The sequence below is a fragment of the Mangifera indica genome, chromosome 4 (assembly GCF_011075055.1).
Source record: "Mangifera indica cultivar Alphonso chromosome 4, CATAS_Mindica_2.1, whole genome shotgun sequence".
Taxonomy (NCBI): Eukaryota; Viridiplantae; Streptophyta; class Magnoliopsida; order Sapindales; family Anacardiaceae; genus Mangifera; species Mangifera indica.
Window position 1 is genome coordinate 12,747,114 of NC_058140.1, and position 13,666 is coordinate 12,760,779.

The window sequence follows — 13,666 nt, forward strand, 5'->3', positions numbered from 1 at the left end:
CATTGGGATGACACTAGGTAATGTTGCGCAAAATGTCAATCTTAGCCACGATGGTCAATTCAGCAATGACGATAATGGGATGATGTCGGATGACTACGAGAGACATTAAGACAATGATGATAGACGCTCGAACGATGTCAAGGAGACGAATCAAGCGAAAGAAGGGGAGACGACATTGTGCGATTCATCGATTTGCCTCTTCATTGCATGGTGGTGCAACAAAGAGATGGAGATCTCTTCGTCGCACCACCCATTGTCGGTTCAATAGAAGCAGGAGGCCGGAGAGAATGTTGGAAGAGATGCTAGAAACTGAAGTTGAAGAGTATGGGTTAAACTGATGTTTTTGAAAGTTCTGGGGGGCGGTTATAGTTTGAAAAATATAAAAACCCTAGGTTTGGGGGTAAAAATATTACTTTTTAAAGTTTGAAAACTTTAAGTAAAAGTGAAATTGTTAGTTTCTAAAATATGGGAGAAAAGTAATAAGTTTTATATATTTTTAATATAAACAGTAAAATAACTATTTTACCTTTACTTTGAATAGAAAAAGTTAACAAAAATTGTATTATAGGTGAGAGTTTAGGTTTTTCAATTACTGTAGGTGTTTTTAAATTCCAGCTAAAAATAATCCCTTCCCCTGAAAAATGAATGTGTCGAAAGTCAACGCTTTACTGGCACTAAAATATTTTAAAAATCAGTGAAATAAACGCAGCCACCATTAACAATTTTATTCTTTATGCATATTAAGAATTTAAGAAATAAAATAAATTCCCAGATTCTGGAAAAGATGCACTTCCATTTCATGATGTTTTGAAATTTGGATAACATCAAATAATTCTCAGTGCCACAAATTATGCTAAACGAGTGACCCGTCACTTTTTTTCTCCTTTTTATACAATACTGTGATACATGCAACCTTTGGGAATGGGAGTAGGAAAAAGTACTTCAAAAATTAAGTGGAAAATAGAGCATTTGGTTACTACTTTAATAAATTAATAGAGCCCAATCTTACAGAAATATATGTTTGAAAGAAGAAGGTGAATGAAATGGTGGTTTTAATTTGGAAACAAGTTCATTCCACCATTAAAATCAATCAATGCTCTTGTCAACTTTAGCATCCACCAACACCCACCAGCAGCAAAAAGTTGAAAACATAGCGGTTTCAAAGCGTCCTTCATCTACATTTGGATGTGGCTTTAATAGGGTTAGGTGATTATGAATTTTACATTGATGGGTAATGCTCATGCCCACAAAAAGGACAATCCGGGTTCTTTCATATTAGCCATTGATGCTTAACTTCCTTTCAAACGTTCTTATGGATTTGGTTTAGAATGTTGCCTTCTGAAAAACAGATGAATCAATGTCAATCCTTTAGAAATTAGGGTTTCCTTGGAAACACCTTTAATGTTACACTCTAAAGTCTAAACCCGTTTGATGAAACAATACCTTTTCATTCCCATTTTATTTCTTTGTGTGTGTGTGTGTGTGTGTGTGTGGTGTAGATCAAGTGTGGAATCCATAAAGAAGCATTTAATTCTACGAGGAGTTTCTTTAACTTTGACAGCTTAATAAAGAGATGGATCCAACTTGACAGTATGGTCATGAATAATGCAAACTAGCTTTCACATTATCACTTTCTACAGCACATTTAATTCATTTTTCAGAAACTGCTTGCCTTCCTCATCAATGGTCTTAATGCTTGGAGTCTTATATAACCACCAAAAAGTTAATGCCATTAATTCATTATAAGGTACTTATTTTATGTTGTATGTTGCTAGAACTATAGCTGTAATGTAAAAAAATTCTTCTCTTCCCAATTAGCATAGAATTATCAGCAATAATAATCAATAAATTTTCAACCTACTTGTGTGCTATGCAAAATCTGGGCAACAACCCATCTGTGACTAAATTCAGCAGTCTTTACTGAAATGGCCGTACTGTTTCTTGCATCCCTTAGTTTTGAAATAAAATTTTCTACACTCATAAATGTTAACAGTTGAGAGTTGAATGAGCAGGATTAGGCAAGCTTATTTATTTTTTACTTCCTCTCTCTGACAAGTGCAACTGAGATTGGAAAGCACAGAGCACTTTCTCTCTTTCTTTCTTTCTTTCTTGCGTGGTTGGCCTCTTAAACATCTCAAATTTAAGTTCCATGGATTGGTTATGCAGCAGGCTCCCCCTCTTCACAGCTTTTCTCATTCTTGCAGCTGCCATTGATGCAATTCTAGCAGATACCACCGTCTCTGGCACTGTTTTCTGTGACCGATGCAAAGATGGCCAGTTGTCCCTCTTTGATTATCCTGTTTCTGGTGAGTAAGATCCATTAGCATTAAACTAATATCCAATGCTTTAGTTAATTTATAAGGCATTACATCTTGCTTGATCTTCTTCACTATAATCCCTTGACATATTCTTGAAAAACACCGATGAAAAATTTCATGATAGTAATCAATGTTTTATATTTTCATTGTGTGTTTTCTTCATTATTCTAAACATTAAATACTCAAACAACCAAATAACAAAGCTGGTTATCCTCTTCAGGTATTTATTTGTGAACTTGATATAAGTGGAAATATATATATTTATTTATACAAGCCTAAATGGAATATGATGATTTATTGCTTATTGTTAATTTGCCTTCTTGTTCAGAGCATCAACAATTAGTAGAAGGGCTGAGTTTACCCTTCAAATTCAAATAAAACAGTGGAATTTACTTTTCATTAGTTAAACTTGTAAATCAGATACGTTTAGCAGCTTGTTGATTTGTCACAGGAATTAAAGTTACGGTCACCTGTCCTGATAGCGATGGACAAATCACAATGTCCAGGGAAGAGACAACAAATTGGCTTGGCAATTATGCAATGAAATTTGATGGCACCCCAAACTTAGGCAATTGTTATGCTCAGGTTTCTGGCAGTGACCAAGAATCTACTTGTGGTGCAGCTGCTGGTCCTGCCAAAAATCTTAGACTTATGTTCCTGATGTTTGATATGAAAATGTATGTTGTGGATTCCTTGCTCACTCAACCTGCTTACCCCATGTCATTCTGCCCAAGGTCATCTACCCCAAATCCAGTATTGCCTCCGGTCACACCTGTGATTAGGCCTCCTTCTCCAAGGTCCACTCCAATTTTCAACCTTCCACCATTGCCTCCATTGCCCCCATTGCCCCCAATGCCCCCACTGCCCTTCACTGAAGCATCAGCATGCCCCCATCAGTAAGTTGTAACTCTTTCAGGCTAATTTTTTCTTTCATCCTATTTGGAAGTTGATTCACCCATAACTTGTTCTATGGAATTATAATTTTATCAGGAACTGGACGATGCCAGAGTACAAATGTTACTGGAGAGGGCTGAGTCCTGATGCAGAAGTAGCACTTGTTTTCGGACCAGTGGCAGCACAACGATATGGGACAAATATGACACTGTGGGAAGGGCTGCAAGGGAGAGGAGACCCTTATACAACTCTGTTAAGAGAAGCAATAACTGCACTATTAAACTCATATAATAGTCTTGAATTTCCTTATAATACAGTTGGTGTTGTGACTCATACGAATTGGGCATTGATGGGATCTTCCAGGAGTATTCTCCTGACAGCTCTCAGGTTTCTGAGGGCTAATTCAGGCTCACCTAGCAATGTCTCTTGCAAACTCACCCCTTGCAAGTGATGGGCAATTATAGCTAGCTGTTTCCTTTAAATTAAATATATTATTCACCTACTTTGTAGTGATCCTATATATTCTTCTAAATTACATAGCTATATAATTTCTGTGTTATTTTTATTCACTGATATATGTTTGCACGGCTTTAAAATTAGAACAATATTATATTCAATAGTTTTAAGTATTAAATTAAATATTTAAATAATATATAATAATATCTAATCGAGTACTCAAAATTCAATACAATCAGAGACTTAAACAATCACTGAAAGCTTCGTCGGATAGATTTGCAACGACAGAAAAAAAAGAAGCTCGAATACTCATGGTGCCATGTAGACCACATACACTGTATCAAATGTTTTTCAAATGTCACTTGGGATTTATGAAGTTAAATGGTTAAAAACAGAGAAATTAATAAGCCTGTTGATTGATTTGTTAATTTTATGATGTTTTTATTTTTGGGATTACATTAATTTCCATCTTTCTCTTGATACGATTTCGTTTTGGCTTTTATATGATATTATTAGAATTATTTTTCTTTATAATAATGTTGAAAAGAAAAGAAAAAAAAAACTTCTGTCGGAATTAAATTATCCAGCCCAGGAAGGGGACCAGTAACAATCAAACAACTGTCAATATAACTGAAAAAATACTAAACATACTGATGTAGATGTAGATGAAACTTTATTAAGAAAAAGATGGGGTCCACTATCATCACGTTCTCTTACAAGACTTTGGGTAGCCTAGCCAATATTCTCGTGGGAAAACTCAACCTGAGTCAACTTGGAAAAGCTAAAGTTACGTTTGGGTAGCGTTTAAGTGAATTCGAATTAAATTTAAGTTTAATTTGGTTTGTATAAGATCGAACTCAAATTTGAGTTCAGTTCATCGAGCTCAAACTTAAGTTCGAACTCATTGGGTTTACAGCAAATAAACTCAAACTTTTCATTGACCAAAGTAGGGAATGGCGATCAATGGAAAAACTTCAGCTTGGTTCTTGATCTTTACAGTAATACTAGTCAATCCAATCAACGGCGACGAATTTCCCTTCACAGAAACAACAATACAGGAGATTCAATCAGCCTTTGCTAAAAAGAAGCTGACGTCACGCCAACTGGTGGACTTATACATAACCCAGATCGAAACCTTAAATCCTCAACTTCGCAGCGTGTTAGAAGTCAACCCAGATGCGAGGAGAGAAGCGGAAAAGGCTGACGTGGAAAGGGCGGCAAACGAGGGCCGTAGATTCTTGGGAGAGCTTCACGGTGTTCCAGTGTTGTTAAAAGACTCAATTGCCACCAAGGACAGATTGAACACCACCGCTGGGTCTTTTTCTCTGCTGGGGTCTGTGGTGCCGCGTGATGCCACCGTTGTGGAGAAGTTGAGAAATGCTGGGGCTGTCATTTTGGGAAAGGCTAGTCTCACTGAGTGGTACAGCTTTCGGTCTTTAGGCAGAGTTCCTAATGGATGGTGTGCTAGAGGGGGACAGGCTCAGGTAAGCTCTCTTCTGTTATTGTGATTATTATTTTGGGTATATAATTGTGATGTTTATGAAAGAATAATCAAGTTCATATCCCAAATTTTGCTGATAATAACCTTATTTTAGAGCTATATGAAGATCATGTGATTAGTCTTTCATGATATGTATTTTAAAAGGATGTCACAGTTTGGATGAAGAACTTAGATGTGCAAAAGTAGTTTGTAGGACATTATAAATGAAACCTTGTAATATTTGATTGTACATTGGAAAGTAAATCCTTTTCTTATATCTTTTTCTAGTTTATGAACTGGTGTCTCTATTTTCAAATGGTTAAGGCTTTGTGCAAGAGAAAAGCTTTCAAGTTTATATGCACTCAGTTCAGAGACTTCAAGCAAACAACATCATGTAGCTTATCGAGAATGATGGTTAAGATTACGCAAATGATGATTCTTATTATTCTCTTTTCGTAATTCTTATCATGGTCTTCATTTCTGTATTAGATTACTTTCCTTATTTGGGACTGCTATTGTCAAATTTCTTCGGCTCAAGGACAACATTCAGAGGAACTTGGGCCTATGAGTTATGTTTTGAGGATACAGATTTGAGGTGTCGGATTTTGCAACCCGCAAATTCTAGACATGGGATGTTTTTGAACATGAAAAGCTAATTGCATTCCACCAGGTCTTATCCCATGAGGGTGTTTTGTACCTGAAATTGATGTGTTTAAGTCCAATGGCTGGTCTGATGAGCTTGTAGCATGACAGTAAATCAGAAAATGCTTTTTTTTTGCAATAAATTGCCTTGGCTTTGTAGGCTCCAGCATTTTTTAATGAAGATGGGTAGTTAGTTATTTCAGCTGAAACTTACTGTCTATCTATGGATAATATGCAGAATCCTTACCTTCCATCTGGGGATCCATGTGGCTCAAGCAGTGGATCAGCTATATCTGTTGCTGCAAATATGGTGGCAGTTTCACTTGGTTCTGAAACTCATGGTTCCATCCTCTGTCCTTCTGATCATAACTCTGTAGTTGGATTCAAACCAACTGTTGGTCTCACAAGCCGAGCTGGTGTCATCCCAGTTTTCCCCCCTCATGATACCATTGGGTAAGGTTTTTTTAAATGCTTGCAAGACCTGTTAAACTTAATATTGTTTTTGTTTAATATTTCTAGAGGAGTAAACTAGAGTTGCACATCTATAATATACACACATTTTCATGTGTATATGTGTTGATTATTAAATTTGAAGTTTTAACTAATTATACTTCATATCATGATGAATCTCAGACCCATAACCAGGACCGTCTCTGATGCAGTTTATGTGCTTGATGTGATTGTTGGGCTTGACCCAAGAGATTACGAAGCAACAAGTGAAGCAGCCAAGTACATTCCCCTAGGAGGTTACAAGCAATTCCTCAACCAAGATGGGCTTAGAGGGAAGAGACTAGGGGTTGTCAGACATCCCTTTGTGGACTCTCTAAGCAGATCCACTATCTCTGTATCATTTGAGAAACATCTCAACACGCTACGGTATGAAAAGATAAATAATATAGTCCAAATGTTTTATTGCTTTGAAGGGCAGGACCAATAATATTAGGCTTCTGTTTTGAAAATTTGCAGACATAATGGTGCTACCATAGTGGACAATCTAGAAATATCAGATGTTAATGTAATTATGAACCCTGGTAGAAGTGGGGAGCTGACCGCAATGCTGGCTGGATTCAAGACCTCGGTAAATGATTACCTGAAGGAGCTCATTTTATCTCCTGTGAGGTCACTTGCCGATGTTATCACCTTCAATCAAAATAATGAAGAACTGGTAAGAATGCTGTTCTCTAAAATGCTGTTTCTTCCAGCAGAAACCAAGGAGCTCTGGTCACCAAATAATATTAGTATCTCAGTTGTTTAATGGTTCTATTAATAATTAGCAGTGTAAAAAGGGCATATTTTTAGTTAAAACTACATTATAAGGGAGAAAGAAGAGGTTTATGAGGGCATCGATTTTAGTTTTCTTGCTTGATTGTAGAAAATACTGCATTTGCCTGAAAATTCTCAAGTTTTATTCTTAATTGGTCATTGTAGGAAAAAACTAAAGAGTATGGTCAGGACACGTTGATATCTTCAGAGAAGACTAGTGGGTATGGAGAAAAAGAGAAGAAGGCATATGAATTAATGGAGAAACTATCACGCGATGGATTTGAGAAAATGATGGCAGAATATGAACTGGATGCGATGGTGACACCAGGTGTTGGTGCCATTTCTGTGCTGGCAATTGGTGGCTATCCAGGGATTACTGTTCCAGCCGGTTATGACAGCAACGGAATGCCATTTGGGATATGCTTTGGGGGATTAAAAGGTTCAGAGCCAAAGCTAATAGAAATTGCGTATGCATTTGAGCAGGCTACTATGATAAGGAGGCCTCCTTTCTCCAAATCATATGGATTGACAAAAGATAATTTAGTTCAAAGTATATGATGGTTTTGATGTCATTCATTACCATTCTGTATTTTTCCGTAAGAGATCGTTGTAACATATCCACTGATACATGAAACGAAAATTGGCGCTGTGGCAGTTGTAAATTTGTTGTGTCCGTCGGAATAACGTGAATAAGAGACAAAAAAGAACATTTCTTAAATTCTATTTCTAACATAGCATTGATTGGTGGACACTGAAATTCATACTTGTAGTCGGTTTTCTGAAATGTTCCCTTATGTTTTTTCTATAGAAAAGTTTAGGGGAGCCGGGTAACGGAACCTTTAGGAGAGGTTTCTCCTTGAAATGTCCCTTGTTTCCGGTTCCATCTAGCATTGTTCACCTTTATTATTAAATTATTATAGTATTTAATTGAATATTTTTTAATTAAAGATAAATCAATCATATTATAATAATATTTAATTAAATTCTTATATAATAATGATATTCAATTGGGTATTTAATTGGGTATACAAAATTGTATTTATATGGCATTGTCTCTATTGTTATGTGTCTATGATGCAAACAGTGACCATCCAAGTTGCAAGTCAATTTGCAAACAATGACAGTTTTCTGCTAACAATTTGCCATAAACCAAAAGACAATGTATAAATGATTCAAACGAAAAAGAAACACAAACGGAACTGAAACTCCAACAAACCATTCGCGCGAATGTAGACCAAAAACAGAAGAAAACCACCGCGCGCGCCCCGGGATTACTTTTTCAGGATGTTGATTAGGATATATTACAGGGAACTGAATGGGAGCTTTAGCACGAGCAATTCATAATTGCTTTCTGCTATTTTCTTGAGACCCATGATTAAAGGGCATTTGGTGGCTTCTCTGGATGCATTGCCTGACTCAGAGCACAATCTATTAAAATATTCATTTGCTTTATCACATAACCCAATATTTTCCTGTAAACAGAGTCCAATTGTATGCACCCCTGTTGACTGCGTGAGTACTCTTTCTTTCCATCACGGTTCAAGGATGGCTACAAATTCTTCATCACTGGGAATTTTTCTTTTCTCCTCATTCTTCTTGATACTTCTTGTAGTTAGCAGTTCATTCTCTATCAAAGAAGCAACCATAGATGAGCTTCAATTTGCTTTCAAGCAAAACCAACTGACATCAAGGCAATTGATCGAGTTTTACCTTGGAGAAATCCGCAGACTCAATCCGATCCTTAGAGGGGTCATAGAGGTGAACCCAGATGCATTATATCTGGCTGATAAAGCTGACCAGGAGCGCAAGGCTGGAGCAGAAAGGTCAAAGCTTGGTTTGCATGGCATTCCCATTTTAGTGAAGGACAATATAGCAACCAAAAATAAGATGAACACCACAGCTGGCTCATTTGCGCTGCTAGGTTCTGTCGTGCCCCGCCATTCATTTGTGGTCACCAAGTTAATTCAGGCTGGGGCTATAATTTTGGGAAAGGCTAGCATGACCGAGTGGGCTCATTTCAGGTCATATGATCAACCCGCTGGTTGGTGTGCTAGAAGTGGCCAAGGAAAGGTAAGCGGATTTTACACAATAGTTCTGTTTTTTCTTGTGATGGGATAATGTTCGATCTATGTAACTGTTCTTCACTTACTTTTGAGTTTATTCTTAGCAGGAATTAACAGACTTTTTATGCAGAATCCTTATGTTCTATCGGCAGAAACTTGCGGGTCAAGCAGTGGATCAGCAATATCAGTAGCAGCAAATATGGCAGCAGGGGCCCTAGGGACCGAAACTGCTGGCTCTATCTTATGCCCATCTGGCCTTAACTCAGTTGTTGGAATCAAGCCAACCGTTGGCCTTACCAGCCGAGATGGCGTCATCCCAATCTCCCCAAGACAGGACACTGTTGGGTATGGGATGATCCTATATTTCTCTACTTCACAATCTTAAATGGTGTTGTGTTTTTCATGAATACTTGAAGTTCAGTTGAAGTGTAACTAGAAAATTGCAATTTTATAAGTATGTGATGCTGCAAAATGCACTTTATTAATCAGCTAGCCCTGCAGTAAAACAACCTACCAACATAGAGAAAGCATATTCCTCCTTTTTTATTTGGGTGAAACAGGGGCACAGCCCAGAATTAAAAATGAAAATAAATTAAGGGGGATCTGAGGCTCCCTTAACATCACATTCTAGGATATCTTGAAGTTTAGAAGGAGCCTAAAAAAACATAAAGAAAGTATCCGTGGAAATAAGTTTTTTTTTGCAACCCAATCAACAACAGAATTTGCTTATCAGATAGAATAAAGAATGCTTAAATTTCAAGTCAAAGAAAACATGTTATGTATGCTTGTAGGAATACTGGCATATTCCTCCTTTTCACTTGAAGTTGCTATGATTTACTTCTCAAAATTTACAATTTAATAACAGACTGCTAGTCTGTGGAATTCATGCAGGCCAATTTGCAGGACTGTAGTAGATGCAGTTTACATTCTTGATGCCATTGTAGGCTTTGATCACAGCGATAAAGACACCAGAGAAGCATCAAAATACATCCCACCTGGTGGCTACAAACAATATCTTAAGCCTTGTGGACTCAGAGGGAAGAGAGTGGGAATAGCGAGGAATATTCCGGTCTCCAACTATGCAAACGAGTCTGATGTCAGTAAAGCTTTTGAGCTCCATATTCAGACTCTAAGGTAGTAGTATAACTAGTTTTAATTTGGGAAAATCTGATTACCCTTAACCAAATAATGATAATAAAATGTCATATTTGTTATGCAAGTGAAGACAACGAGGTGCAGTTGTTGTAGACCATCTGAAATTATCCAACATTGAGGGTATTGTGGATATCATTGGGAGTGGTCAAATATTAGCATTGGCGGCCGAGTTCAAACTGGCCTTGAATGCATACTTAGAGGGACTTCTGGCTTCCCCGGTGCGGTCTTTGAAAGATGTTATAGCATTCTACAATAAATTCTCAAAATTGGTAAGTATATGAGCATAAGTTTCCCCTGTTTACCATTGTTTCTAGTTTTGCTCAGCATGAATGAGGTTCACATTTGATGTTTATGCAGGAAAAGGCCAAGGAATATGGGCAGTCTCTTTTTCTATTGGCGCAGGAAACAAATGGAATCGACAATGATGTGAAAGCGGCATTGTTAAATTTAACTAAGCTTTCTGGAGATGGTATTAAGAAGCTGATGAAGAAGAACAAGTTGGACGCAGTTGCGACTCCTGGTATTGATATGGTTGGTGTTCTTGCAATTGGTGGATTCCCAGGAATTATTGTCCCTGGAGGATATGATGGTAAGGGCAAACCGTTTGGAATTTACTTTGGAGGGTTAAAGGGCTCAGAGCCAAAGCTTATAGAGATTGCCTATGGCTTTGAGCAGGCTACCAAGATTAGGAAGCCTCCTTCATTCAAGCCTTGAACTTTTATAAGACATGAAAACATACCCTTTTGCTTCTGTGAGGCAGTAATTTGTGCTTTGTTTTCAGTCAATTTTACCAAATAAATTCAACTTGTTTGAAGATATCGTAGGATGATAAAAAGTTTCTTTAAGAAATTGTGATATCGACAAATATTCCCGCTGGTTGGTCTGGAAGAAATGGCTAAGCAAAGGTCAATTTAATCTTATGCCCATCCAGTGTTACCTCAGTTGTTGGAATTAAGCCAACCGTTGGTCTGGAAGAAATGACAAATATTGCGGGTCAAGTAGTGGGTCATCAATAGCAGAAACAACAAATACGACAATTGTCACCAGCAGTTGACATTCTAGCATAATCTTATGCCCATCCAGTGTTACCTCAGTTGTAGGAATTAAGCCAACCGTTGGCCTTGCCAGCCAAGACGGTGTTGTCGCCATGCTGCCTCCACACGACAGTGTTAGCAAAGTGATACTCTTAAATTTTTCTCCATCATGATCTTGATTGACCTTAGGTATTTTAAGCTTGAAAGTTTTTTTTTTTAAAATAAGAATAATTGAAAATTTGCAATGCTATAACTTCTTCAGGGTCGATGCTACTGTTAGACAGGTAAGCTTCCTGTAGAAAGACTTCACTTCTCTAATGATGATGTAGATAAGTTAATGTATATCCAATAACAAAAGTTAGATTATCTAATGAATAATATTATAAATACTCAATTTTAAGTATTTAAATGATGTATTATAAAATAATTTAATATTATTTTATTTTTAATTTAAAATTATATAATTATATGATGATTTATTAATAAGGAGAACACAGTCCCTCTTTATAAATCTCTCTGCATGCATCAATTGCAGCAATCTCCAACAAGGGCATGCACAAGGTGGCAAATCCTGTAAGCCCTATTTGTTATAAAGAATTGCCATGTCACCCACACTCGGCGGCGATATAAACCAAGAGTTGTGTAAGGAGAAGGGCCAAAATTTAGTTCATTTTCACTATCATTAAACAGGTTTACTTGTTCGTAAACATTATAGATATTTTTCATAAATAATAATATTATATATACAAAAAAAAATTACACAAATGATATGTATTGATATGATAGATGCCACATGTCAAAAGCATCTGTCACATTAATATCTTATCAATTTGTATATAAAAATTGTTCATTTAATATATTATTCTAACTTAAGACCACCCTATGGTCATCCTTTAATTATAATTTCGTTGCAAAAAAACTTTATAAGTAACACAGTTTCTTACAGTATACCAAGGCTGTTGCTTTTTGTTTATAATAAAATTATGTGTATCTATTTTTGGTATATAATTTATATACACAGATGAGGTATCATCATGTGATTGAATATTTCTTTATCATATGATGACACATGTTTTAAAATTATCTAATTATATGATGATACATCACTGTATATATAAATTATATATCAAAAATAGATACACATAACATTACTCTTTTGTTTATTACTGCAATTTCTCATTTGATATTTTGACACTAGAAGAAGGGTCTTTGCGTGCTCTTCCAAAATTTCCAAGAAAACTCATCTATCTTTCTCCATTTCAAGGAGAAGAATCTTATTGTTTGTGCCACCAAAAAGTACCATCAGAAACATCATCACCAACTAGGTAGACTCCAGAAGTTGCTTTTGGGACTTCTAATAATTAAAATGCTTTTGTGTGAACAACCCATTCAAATAGCCTTGGACCGAGAAGCAATTAGCAGCCCTAAATCCTATACGCAGTCACTCCACAAATTTGGGTCTAGTAAGATGCAACCTTAAGGGAATGTTTGATTTATGTTATTTTTTAATGGATTATTTAAAAGATTATTTAGTATAAATTATTATTATATTAAATAAAATTTGATAAATATAAATAATTATTCTATTTAATTAAATATAATAAAATAATACTAATATATAATTTATTTAAATATCTTTAAACATAATTATTTTAAAATATTTTTATGATATTTGTTATATTAATTAAAAATATTATTATTTTTTAAAAAATTAATAAATAATAATATAATTATAATAAAACTTATATTACTAATATAATTTTTTAATGTTGATGATAAAATTATTTTTTATATTATTAAATATATTATTATTATTAATAAAATATTAAAAAATAAAATAATAATAATAAAAAATAATGCATCAAAATTATCCTAAGAAAACGTCACCTGAATCTCTTTTTTTGGGTCATTTTAAGTTATGTAGCTGGGATAAGAGATTTGAAATTCATGAATGAAAAAGAGGATTGCGATAATTAAAGAAGGCGAAATTTTAATAAGAATAATAATTTCCTTTAGGCCAAAAGACTATGTCCCACCCAAGGTATGGGAAAATCTCAAACTTTCATCATCTATAAAAATTTAAACACCTACTCATAATTAAATTTTCATTAAAAATTTTAGTTAAGATTAGAGGTAAAATCGTTATTTATTAAAAAATTAAAGTTTTATCACATTTTCTTCTTCTATATTTAAAAACTTATATTTCCCCCCAATTTAAAGTTTAAAAAGTGACAAAAACCCCCTAGGATTTGTTTCTTTTCCTTCAACGTTGATTTCTTCTTCTCGACAATCAACCATCCTCCCTTCCCCCTTTATCTCTCCCCTGATCTCTCTCCCTTGTCTCTTTGATCATCTTTGATT

General features: G+C 35.5%; 3 protein-coding genes across 3 annotated transcripts; all 3 read left to right on the forward strand.

Moving 5' to 3' along the window:
- The first annotated feature begins 1,835 nt into the window (after positions 1 to 1,835).
- Positions 1,836 to 3,785, forward strand: LOC123214826. The gene is made up of 3 exons (XM_044634825.1): positions 1,836 to 2,306; positions 2,770 to 3,214; positions 3,309 to 3,785. Exons 1-3 carry the CDS (start codon positions 2,150 to 2,152, stop codon positions 3,661 to 3,663), a joined length of 957 nt encoding a protein of 318 aa, XP_044490760.1. The 5' UTR covers positions 1,836 to 2,149; the 3' UTR covers positions 3,664 to 3,785.
- A 623-nt stretch (positions 3,786 to 4,408) lies between these two features.
- LOC123214825 (probable amidase At4g34880) lies at positions 4,409 to 7,771 on the forward strand. Its single transcript, XM_044634824.1, has 5 exons — positions 4,409 to 5,152; positions 6,029 to 6,243; positions 6,424 to 6,666; positions 6,757 to 6,955; positions 7,219 to 7,771. Exons 1-5 carry the CDS (start codon positions 4,622 to 4,624, stop codon positions 7,609 to 7,611), a joined length of 1,581 nt encoding a protein of 526 aa, XP_044490759.1. The 5' UTR covers positions 4,409 to 4,621; the 3' UTR covers positions 7,612 to 7,771.
- A 381-nt stretch (positions 7,772 to 8,152) lies between these two features.
- Positions 8,153 to 11,085, forward strand: LOC123213520 (probable amidase At4g34880). Its single transcript, XM_044632975.1, has 5 exons — positions 8,153 to 9,123; positions 9,247 to 9,461; positions 10,008 to 10,250; positions 10,342 to 10,540; positions 10,629 to 11,085. The coding sequence occupies exons 1-5, from the start codon at positions 8,425 to 8,427 to the stop codon at positions 10,983 to 10,985; spliced, it is 1,713 nt and encodes a 570-aa protein (XP_044488910.1). The 5' UTR covers positions 8,153 to 8,424; the 3' UTR covers positions 10,986 to 11,085.
- The last annotated feature ends 2,581 nt before the right edge of the window (positions 11,086 to 13,666 follow it).

Coding starts and splice junctions, on each gene's coding strand:
- LOC123214826 (XM_044634825.1), top strand. CDS start 2,150: ATGGATTGGTTATGCAGCAGGCTCCCCCTCTTCACAGCTTTTCTCATT. Junction 2,307..2,769: donor CTTTGATTATCCTGTTTCTG/GTGAGTAAGATC, acceptor GATTTGTCACAG/GAATTAAAGTTACGGTCACC. Junction 3,215..3,308: donor GCATCAGCATGCCCCCATCA/GTAAGTTGTAAC, acceptor TAATTTTATCAG/GAACTGGACGATGCCAGAGT.
- LOC123213520 (XM_044632975.1), top strand. CDS start 8,425: ATGATTAAAGGGCATTTGGTGGCTTCTCTGGATGCATTGCCTGACTCA. Junction 9,124..9,246: donor CTAGAAGTGGCCAAGGAAAG/GTAAGCGGATTT, acceptor CTTTTTATGCAG/AATCCTTATGTTCTATCGGC. Junction 10,251..10,341: donor CTCCATATTCAGACTCTAAG/GTAGTAGTATAA, acceptor ATGCAAGTGAAG/ACAACGAGGTGCAGTTGTTG.
- LOC123214825 (XM_044634824.1), top strand. CDS start 4,622: ATGGCGATCAATGGAAAAACTTCAGCTTGGTTCTTGATCTTTACAGTA. Junction 6,244..6,423: donor CCCCCTCATGATACCATTGG/GTAAGGTTTTTT, acceptor GATGAATCTCAG/ACCCATAACCAGGACCGTCT. Junction 6,667..6,756: donor AAACATCTCAACACGCTACG/GTATGAAAAGAT, acceptor GAAAATTTGCAG/ACATAATGGTGCTACCATAG.